Source organism: Gossypium hirsutum, unplaced genomic scaffold, assembly GCF_007990345.1.
Source record: "Gossypium hirsutum isolate 1008001.06 unplaced genomic scaffold, Gossypium_hirsutum_v2.1 scaffold_396, whole genome shotgun sequence".
Taxonomy (NCBI): domain Eukaryota; kingdom Viridiplantae; phylum Streptophyta; class Magnoliopsida; order Malvales; family Malvaceae; genus Gossypium; species Gossypium hirsutum.
Window position 1 is genome coordinate 1 of NW_024403000.1, and position 9,762 is coordinate 9,762.

The 9,762-nt window shown below is 78.7% G+C and overlaps 1 protein-coding gene across 1 annotated transcript; it reads right to left on the bottom strand.

Annotated features, from left to right (window-relative positions):
• Positions 1-11: 11 nt before the first annotated feature.
• On the bottom strand, positions 12-5,004 carry LOC121226763 (collagen alpha-1(I) chain-like; the record flags this gene model as incomplete). Its single annotated transcript, XM_041110430.1, has 2 exons — positions 12-3,624; positions 4,943-5,004. Coding segments are annotated over 2 exons (3,675 nt in total), but the record flags the coding sequence as incomplete, so codon positions are not given.
• Between the last annotated feature and the right edge of the window lie 4,758 nt (positions 5,005-9,762).

Below are 9,762 nucleotides of genomic sequence, written 5' to 3' on the forward strand. Positions count from 1 at the left end.
CGTGCGGTCGCCTGTTCGTCGCCGGGCCGCCCCCGCGCCGCCCCGTCCGCCCCGCCGCCCGCCGCCCCCGCTCTCCCCGCGGCGCCCTCCGCCGTGCGCCGCCGCCCCGGTTCGGGCTGGCCCCCCCGTCCCCCCCTCCGCGCCCTCCTTTTCCCCCGGTTCCGCTCCCTGCCGCCTTCCTGCCTCCCTTTCCCTGCCCCCGGCGTTCCCTTGGCGCCCTGCTGCGGTTCGCGTCCGCCGGCCGGGCCGGCCCTCTCCCCCTCCCGGCCCCCCCCCGGCCCCCCCCGCCGTGCGGTGCCTTCCGCCGCCGGCCCTCCTCCGGCTGCGCCGTTTCCCGGGTGGGCCGGCCGTTCCCCCGCCCGCTCCTCTTCCCGCGGCCCCCCGCCGCCGTCTCCGGCTCCTCCGTTGCGTCCCGCCGCGTCCGGTCCGCCTTTCCCCCGCTTCCTTTCGCCGCTCGCGCTGGCCGCTGTCGCCGGGCCCCCCGCTCTTCGGCTCGCCTCCCCCTGTGCCCTGCCGTCCCCTGGCCCCTTTCCCTCTCGGCTTCCCCGTTCTCCTTCCTCTTTGCTCCCCCCCCCGCCTGCCCCGCCGCCCTCCGCCCGGCTCGCGCCCCGGGTTTTGCGCGCCCGCCGCCCCCCTCCTCTCGGGCCTGGCCCTTCCCCCCCCGGTCTCGTCGCGCCTCCCGCCTCCCTTTCGGGGCTCGTTGCTTCGCCGTGCGTTGTCCCCCTCCTTCGCGGCTTTCGCCTTCCCTGCCCCCGTCCTGCTGTCTCCTCGCCCCCCCCTTTGTGGGTTCTCGGTTCGCGCGCCGTTGGCCCCGTCCCCGGCTTCCGGTTCCTCCCGCTCGCCCGTTCTGCTTCCCCCCTGGCCCCTTGGCGCTCTCGCTTCCGTGGCGCGGCTCCCGCCGCCCCGCGCCGTCCTCCCTCTTCCCGTTTGCGCCTCGGTCGCGGGCGTTGCGCCCCCGCTGCCTCTCCTCCTTGGCTTTCCCCGCTCGCCTCGCTCCGGGCTCCCGCTCTCCTGCGGGCCCCTTCGGCGGGCCCCGCTCCTCGCCGTCGCTTCGTCTTCGCCCCTCCCCCCGTCCGCCGCCCGCTTTGCCCGTCCGTCTCGCTGCGGGCCTCCCCCGCGTTCCTCTGGCTTCGCCCCGCTCCGGCCTCGTTCCCCTCTTTCGGGTCCCGCCCGGCCTGCTCTCCCTCGCCCTCTCCGCCGCTCCGGTCGGTCGGCGGTGCCCCCGCGCGGGCTCCCGCCCCTCCGCTTCCTTGCGCCTTCCGGGTTTTCTCGCCCGTTGCCTCGCCCCCCTGTCCGCCTCCTTGGTCCGTGTTTCCCGCCGGGCCGCCTGGGGCGCCCGCCGGCCGCCGCCCGGCGCCCGCCGGTGCCGCCGCCCGCCGCGGCGGCGCGTGCTGCCTCCCCGCTCGCGGCGCCGCCGTCTCCCCGGGCGTCTCCCCGGCCCGGGCTTGGGCCGCCGCCCCGCCCCGCGTCGGTCCCCGCCCCGCCCGCTCGGCGGCCCGGCTCTCGCCGTTCCCCCTCCGCCCGGGGCGCCTCGCCGGCCCCCCTCCGCTTCCCTCCCGCCCCTTTCCCGCCCTCTTTGCCTCTCTTTCCCCGTCCTTTTCCTCTTTCCCTCGCGGTCCTTGTTCGCTCTCGGTCTCTCGCCCGTCTTTCGCCTTGGCCGGCCTTTCCCGCCCGCTTCGGGCTGCCTTCCCCCCCCCCGCCTCGTCGCCCGCGCCTCTTGGTGCGCCCGGGTCCGGGCCCGCCGGGGCTCTCCCCCTCTCCGGCGCCCCTTTCCCGGGGCCTTGGGCCCGGTCCGTCGCTGCGGCCGCTTCTCCCGCCTCCCCTTCGGCCGCCGCTGGCGCCCGCTTCTCCCGCTGGGCTTTTCCCGGTTCGCTCGCCGTTCCTCGGGGCCTCCTGGTCCGTTTCTTTTCCTCCGCTTCTTGCTCTGCTTCCCTCCGCGGGTCCTCCCGCCTGCCCTGGGGTCGCGCTGCGCGCCCCGTCCTTGCGCTGCCGCCCGGGTTCCCGGGTCTCGCTCGCCGGCCGCGCCCGCCTCCGCCCGCGGTTGCTTGCCGCCTTCCCCCCGCTCGTCGCGCCGCTGCTGTCGTCGCGGCCTCGCCTTTCGGCCCCCCGCTGGCTGTGCGCGCCCGGGCGGCCCTTTCCGCCCGCGGTCCCCCCGCGGCTCGCGGGCTCCTGGTTGGCTGGGGGCGCCGCTGCGTGCCCCCCCGGCCGCCGTGCCCTCGGCCTCCTGGCTTGGGGCGCCCCTTGCGTTCCCCGCCTCGCTGGTTCCCGGGCTTCTGCCCTTCCCCCCCCGTCTCGCCTTTCGCTCCGTTCTTCCTCGCTGCGCGCGCCGCGCTCTCCGTTGCCGCGCGTCGTTCTGTCTCTTTGCGCCCCGCGCCCCCCCCCTGCCGCCTCGCCCCCGCGCCCGGTGCGGCGCCCGCCGCCGTGCCCCTTCTTTCGTTTCGCTTCCTTGGCGCGCTTCGCGCCGGGGGTTTGTTCGCTTTGCCTCGCCGCGGTTGCTCCCGGCCTCTCCCCCCCCCGCCGGGCCCCGGGCCGCCGCGCCTGGCCGCTCCGCGCCCCGGGGGTGGCGCGCGGCGCGGCTGCCCCCGCCCCCCCTCCGGTGTTGTTTGCCCCGCGTTCGCGGGTCGTTCTGCTCGGCCGGTTTCGCCCCTGCTCCTTCCGCCGGTTCCCCTCCGGCCCCCTTGTTCCGCCTTCTCCTTCCTCTCCCTGCTCCGGTTCCGTGGCCTTCTCGCGCCGTCGCGGGCCGCGCCCCGCCCCCGTCGCCGCGCTCCGCCCCCTTCCCCGGCCCCTTCCCTCGGTCGGCGCGCCGGGCGGTGTGTCCCCCGGGCCGGGCCGTCGTCCCCGCGCGCTGCTGCCTCGCGCTTCCTCGGCCTTCCTCGTTGCCGCCCCCCCTTGCCCTGCTCTCTCCCCCTCCCGCTGCCCTTTCCCCGCTTCCCCGGGCCTGTCGGCCCCGGCTCTCGCCTCGTTGCCTCCCTCCGTGTCGCGCGCGTGCGGCCCCGCCCCTCTCCGGGCCTCCCCGCCCTGTTCTTGCCTCCCCTTCCTTGGCCTCCCCGGCCCTCGTCCCTCTCCGCCGCTCGCCCCGGCGGCTCCCCTCCGTGTCGCTCGTTCGCCGGCTGCGGTCTCGTTCGTTCCCGGCCTTCCCCCGCCCCTCGCTCCCCCCCTCCGCCCGGCCCTGCCCCCCCCCCCTCGCCTCCCGCCCGCGCTCTCCGTCTGTCCCTCCTTCCTCTGTCTGGCCCTGGTCCGTTTCCCCGTGTTGCGTCCCCTTCCGCCGCCGGCTCCCCTCCTGGTGGTGCCCTTCCGTCCCTTCCTTTCCGTTTCCGCCTTGCGCCCCTCCTCCCCCCGGCCCCCCCCGCCTTTGCTTTCTCCTCCGGTGCCGGCGGCGTCCTCCCGCCCCTCCGCCGCTCCCTGGTCGGCCTCGTTTCTGGTTGCGCCTCGGCCGGTCTCTGCTCGTCTTCGCGCCCCCCCCTTTCGTTCTTGCTTCCTGCCCCCTCCTTGGCCCCTGCTTTCGCCGTTGTTCGTCTTTCCTCCCTCCCGCCTTTCCCCTCTGCCTCTGCCCTCCGCCTGCCCCCGCCTGTCCCTGTTCCTCCTTCCTCCGCTCCCGCCGGCCCCCCCTCGGCTCGCCCTCCTCTGCTGTTCTCCCCTGCTCCTGTCTCCCCGCGTCGGCCTGCTTTGCGCCCTCTCCTTTCTTCCCCGTCCCCGCGCCGGCGGCCCGCCCCGGCCCTTCCGGCCCGGCGCGCCTCGCCGGCCGTCGGGCCGCGCCGCCCGGTGCTCCCCGTGCGGCGGCCCGGCCGCCCCCCCCTCCGTCCCCCTCCGCGCTTTTTCCCTGCCCCCCTTCCCTCTCCGCTCTTGGCGCTGGCCTTCCCGCGGCTGCTGGCCCCGCCTTGCCCTCCCCTGGCTCCTCGTTCCGGGCTTTCGCTTGTCCTCCTTCCCCTTCCCCGCCTCCTCGCGCCCGGTCTTGTTCTTTCTTGTCCCTCCCTCCCCGTGTCCGGCTTGGGTCCTTTGCGCGCCTGCTGCCTTCCTTGGCTGTGGTCGCCGTTTCTCCGGCTCCCTCTCCGGCCTCGCCCCCTCCTTCTCCGTCCCCCGTCCCCCCCTCGTCGGCCCTCTCCTCCCCTCGCCCGTTGCTCGGGCCGCCCTTTGCCTGCTGCGTCGCCGGCCCCCGGCCGTGCGCTCCGTCGCGTTCTCCTGCCTCCTCCGCGCCCCGGGCCCCGCCCGCGTCGCCCTTTTCTCTCCTCCCTGCCTCCCTTCCCGCCGTCGGGGTTTGTTGCCCGTCTTCGCTCTCGCCTTCCTCCGGTTCTCCGCGTCGCCCTCCCCTCCCCCCCTCTCCCTGCTTTCCTGCGCCCTTCGCCGTTTCCCCGTCTGCCTTTGTTCCTCCTTCCCCCTGCCTGGCTTCCTCTTTGCGCCCCGCCTCTGCCTCCTGGCCGGCTCCCCCGGTCGCCTTCCTCCGCGCCGTCGGCCCTGCCTGGCCCTCCCCTGCCCCGTGCGCTCCGCCGCGGTCCTCCCCGCGCCCGCGCCTCGTCCGTGTCCCGCGCCCCCTGCCTCGGCCTCGCGCGCTGCGGGCCTGCCCCCTCCTCTCCCCCCTTTTCCGCCTCCGCCCGCCCGCTCGCGCCCCCGTGCCCCGCCGCGGCCCCCCCGCTTTCCGGGGGCGCCCTCGGGCCCCCCGGCCCGCTTGCGGTCCCCCCCGCCCCCCGCCGGGCCCGGGCTGGCGCCGGGCCGGCCCCCCTCCCTCCTTCCCTCTGGCTTCGGTCCGCCGCCCCGGCTCCCGCTCGCCCCCCTTGCGTTCGCTTCCCCCCGGGGCGTTCCTGCCGCGGCGTGCGGCTCGCCCGTTCGCTGCGCGTCGCCTGGCGCCTGCCCCTCCCCCCCCCCCCCCTCCTCTGCCTCTTGCGTCCTCGTCGTCGCGCCCCCGCCCCCCGCCCCCCGCCCCCCCCCCGCCTGGTCGGGGCGCGGCCGGCCCCCCGCCCGCGGGCGCCCCCCCCCGCTTGGCCCGCGCCCTCCGCGGGGCCCCGTCCCCCCGGGCCTTGGTCGCGCCCCGCCCGCGCCTCCCCCTCCCCTTCCCCCCCCCGTGGGCCGTTGCCGTCCCCGGGCCTTGGTCCTGGGGTCGCGGGCCGTTTCGCCTGCGGGCCCGGGCTTGGCCCGGCCCCGGCCCCGTGTGGTCGCCGCCTTGGGCTGCCCCCGGCCTCCCTCCCCGTGCCGGGGGCCCCCGGCCCGCCCCGCTCGCGCCCCTCGCCCTGCCTCCGCCCCCCCCGCGCTCTTTGCCCGCCTCGGGCCCTTGGTCCTGGCGTCGTTGGCTCCCTTTCTCTGGGCGGGCTTGCCCGGCCGGCCCCTTGTCCCCCCGCCCCCCCCGCCGGCGCCCGCCTCCCCCCGTGGTGCGTCGTTGCGGGCCGCCCCGCCCCCCCTGGGGGGGCTCGCCGCCCCCCCCTCGGCTCGGCGGGGGGGCCCGCCGGGGGGCCGCGGCTCTCTCCCCCTTCCCGCGCTCCCCCCCTTCGTCCCTCTGCTCCCCGGCCGCCTTCGCCTGTCTGCCCTGGGGCCCCTCTTCTTTCGCCCGCCCCTCCCCGGCCCCCCGGTGCCGCTGGGTGCCCGCGGCTCCCGCCCCTCCCCGCCCCCCGTTGCCGCTGGTGTCCGCGGCTCCCGCCCCTCCTCGCCCCCGCGGTGCCGCTGCTGCCCGCGGCTCCCGCCCCTCCGCGCCCCCCGGTGCCGCTGGTGCCCGCGGCTCCCGCCCGCCCCGGGCCGCGGTGCCGCTGGTGGCCGCGGCCCCCGCCCGCCCCCGGGCCTCTTTTGCCGCTGGTGCCCGCGCCTCTCGCCCGCCCCCGGGTCTCGGTTGCCGCTGGTGCCCGCGGTTCCGGCCCCTCCCCGCCCCCCGGTGTCGCTGGTGCCCGCGGCTCCCGCCCGCCCCCGGGCCTCGTTTGCCGCTGGTGTCCGCGGCTCCCGCCCCTCCCCGCCCCTCGGCGCCGCTGGTGGCCGCGGCTCCCGCCCGCCCCCGGGCCTCTTTTGCCGCTGGTGCCCGCGGCTCCCGCCCGCCCCCGGGCTTCGTTTGCCGCTGGTGCCCGCGCCTCTCGCCCGCCCCCGGGCCTCGGTTGTCGCTGGTGCGCGCGGTTCTCGGCCCTCCCCGCCCCCCGGTGCCGCTGGTGCTCGCGGCTCCCGCCCGCCCCCGGGCCTCGGTTGCCGCCCGTGTCCGCGGCTCCCGCCCCTCCTCGCCCCGCGGTGCCGCTGGTGCCCGCGGCTCCCGCCCGCCCCCGGGCCTCGGTTGCCGCTGGTGCCCGCGGCTCCCGCCCCTCGCCGCCCCGCGGTGCCGCTGGCGCCCGCGGCTCCTGCCCTCCCCCGGGCTTCGTTTGCCGCTGGTGTCCGGGGCTCCTGCCCCTCCTCGCCCCCGGGTGCCGCTGGTGCCCGCGGCTCCCGCCCGCCCCGGGCCTCTGCTCCCGGCCCGGTTCCCCGGCGCCCCGCCGGGCCGGTTCGCCGGCGCCCCGCCGGGCCGGCTCGCCGGCGCCCCCCGGGCCCCTCCCCGGCGGTGGGGGGGCCCCGCCGTCCGGGCCTCCGGTGGGCGTGGGCCGTGCCCTGGGCCCCCCTGCTCGCTCCCTCTCCCCTCCCCCTCCCGCGCTCCCCCCTTGGTCCCTGCGCTCCCCGGTGCCCTTCCTGTGTCTGCCCTGGGGCCCCTTTTTTTCCCCGCCGCTCCCGCCCCCCCGGGGCCCCCCTTTCGCTTTGGTGCTGCCGGCTCCCGCCCCTCCTCGCCCCGCGGTGCCGCTGGTCTCCGCGGCTCCCCCCCCCCCGGGCCTCGTTTGCCGGTGGTGTCCGCTGCTCCCGCCCCTCCCTGCCCCCCGGTGCCGCTGGTGCTCGCGGCTCCCGCCCCTCCCCGCCTCCCGGTTCCCGCTGGTGGCTGCGGCTCCCCCCCTCCGCGCCCCCCGGTGCTGGCGGCTCTTGTTGCCCCCGCGGCGGGCCCGGGCGGCTTCCTCCCTTGTTGGCTCTCCGCCTTCTCCCCTTGGCTTGGGGCGGGCCCGGGCCCCCTCCTTCCTTGTTGCGTCCCGCCCTCTCCTGCTCTTCGCCTTCTCCCTTTGGTCTTGGGGCGGGCCTCGCTTCCTCGTTTTCGTCTCTTCTGGGCTCCCTCCCCGGGCTGGCTTGTCGGCGCCCCGCCGGGCCCCTCCCCGGTGGTGGGGGGCCCTGCCGCCCGGGCCTGCGCTGGGCGTGGGCCTTGCCCTGGCTCCCCCTGCTCGCTCCCTGTCTCCTCCCCCCTCCCGCGCTCCCCCCTTGGTCCCTGCGCTCCCCGGCGCCGTCCCTGTGTCTGCCCTCGGGCCCCTTTTTTTTTCGTTTCCCTCTGTCCGCCCCCGGGCCCCTTTTTTTCGCCCCCTGCTTCCGCCCCCCCGGGGCCGCCGTTGTCGCTGGTGCTCGTGGCTCCCGTCCCTCCGCGGCCCCCCGGTGCCGCCCGTGGGGCGCTCCCCCCCTGTCTGCCCCGGGGCCCCTTTTTTTTGTGCCGCTTTCTTCCCCTTCGTGCCTTCGTGTTTTTCCCTGCCCTTTTGCTGTTGGCCCCCCCCCTCCCCGCCGCCGCCTGTTTGGTCCCCGCCCCCTCCCCGCTGGCCCGGTCGGGCCGCCCCTTGCCCCCGTGCCCGGCGTCCCCCCCGTGGGGCGCTGGCCCCCGCCCCCGCCCCGGCCCCCGTTCTCCCCTGTTTCTCGCCGGGGGCCGGCCCGGCCCGGTGTTTCCCTCCCTCCTTCCCCCCGTCCCCCCCTGGGGCCCCCGGGTCGGGTCGTGCCCCCCCTCGGGGGGCTGGGCTCGGCGCTCGGGGCGGGCCGCCTCGCCGCGCCCCCGGGCTGCCTCTCCGTGGCTCGTGGCCGCCCGGCCCCTCTGCCCCTTCCCCTCCCCCGTCGCGTCTTTCCGTCGTCTGCCCCGGCTTCTCCCCGCCGCTCGGTGGGCCTTCCGCTCCCGGGCGGCGCCCGCGCCTTGTCCGCCGCGGCCGCTGCCCCTCCGCCCCGTGCCCTTGGGGGCCCGCGGCCCCTCCTGCGGGTCGGCCCTCGGGCGCCGGGCGCGTGCGTCGCTTCTCGCCCGGCTTCTGCCTTCGCGGCGTTCCGTCCTCCTCCCGCGCCCGGTCGCTTCGCGCCCCTGGCTTTTCCCCCCGCGCGCTGCCCCCTTGTGCGCCTCCCCGGTTCCTCTCGTCCTCGGTTGCCTTCCTCTTGCGCCGCGGCCCTCCGTCGGGTCCCCTCCCCTGTCTCCCGCCGGTCTCCCCCCGCTCCCGTTCCCTCTTGGTGGGTGCCCCCTCCCCCCTTGGTGCCTTCTGCTTCCCCCTGCTCGGCCGCGCCGCCCTCGCCGGCTCCCCCGCCCCGTCGCTCTGCCCGCTTGGCTGCCCCCCGCCCGTTCTCCCTGTGGTCCCTTTTCTGCCCCCTCTCGCTTCCCCTTCCGCCGGTCTCCCGGCTCGCTCGGCCCCGCTTTCCCGGTTCGTCTTCGTCCTGGCCCTCCGCCTCCCCCGCGCTTTTCCCCTTTTGTTCCCCCCGCGCTTTCTGTTCTCGTTGCGCTCCTCTTCGGCCCCCTGCGTTCTCTTTTCCCCGCTGTGCCGCCCCCGCCCCCTCCCCCCTGCCCCTGTCTTCCGCCCGGCTCGGCCGGCCGCCGCCGGCCTTGGGTCCCCCCGCGGGGCCGTGCCCCGCCTCCGCTTCCCGGCCTCCGTCCCCTCCCGTTCCCCGTCGTGGTCTTTCCCTTTCGCCCGCGCGCTCCCCCTTCTCCTCCCCCTCTCCCGTCCTTTCCCCCGTCGGCCTCGCGTCCCGCTCCCCCGGGTCTTCTTTCCCCGCTGCTTCTGCCCCGCCCGTTCCCTTGGCTGTGGTTTCGCTGGCTCGTCGCCCGGGCCCGTGGGCCTCTCGTTCCTCCCTTCCTGCGCGTCCCTCCTTCGCTGCCGCGGCCTTTGGCTCCCTTCCGCGCGTCCTCGTTCCTCCCGCCGTTTCCCCGCGCTTGGTTGCCTTTCTTCCCTTTGCCCTTCCGCGCCCTGGGCCGCCCTCCCCTTGCGTGCGCCTCCGCCGGGCCCCTCGCCCTGCTTTGTTTTCCTTCCCCCGTCGGCTTCCCCTTGTCCGTCCCCGTTCTGCGTCGCCTGTTCGTCGCCCGGGGCCGGCCCCCGCGGGCGCCGTTCCCCGTCCGTCCCCCGGCCGGCCCGCGGCGCCCCGCTCTCGCCGCGGGCGCCGCTCGCGCCGTGCGCCGGCCGCCGCCGGGTTCGGGCCTGGGCCCCCCGTGCCCCGCCCTCCGCGCCCCTCCTTTTCCCGCGGTTCCGGCTCCCTTTTGCCGCCTTCCCTTGCCTCCCTTGTTCCCTTGCCCCGCGGCTGTTCCCCTTGGCGCCCTGCTGCGGTTCTGCGTCCGCCCGGGCGCGGCCGGCCCTCGGTCCTCCGGCTTTTCCCGGGCCGCCGGGGGCGCCCCGGCCCCCCGCGCCGTGCGGTGCTCTTCCGGCCGCTGGCCCCTCCCTCCGGCTGCGCCGTTTCCCGGGTGGGCCGGCCGTTCCCCCGCCCCGCTCCCTCTTCCCGCGGCCCCCGCCGCCGTCTCCGGCCTCCCTCCCGTTGCCGTCCGCCGCCGCGTCCCGGTTCCGGCCTTTTCCCCCGCTTCCCTTTCGCCGCTCGCGCTGGCCGCGCTGTCGGCCGGGCTTCCCCCGTCTCTTCGGCTCGCCTCCCCCCTGTGCCCGTGCCGTTCCCCTGGCCCCTTTCCCCTCTTCGGCCTTCCCCGTTCTCCTTTGCCTCTTTGCTCCTCCCCCCCGCTCTGCCCCGCCGGCCGCTCCGCCCGGGCTCGCGCCCCGGGTTTTGCGGCGCCCGCCG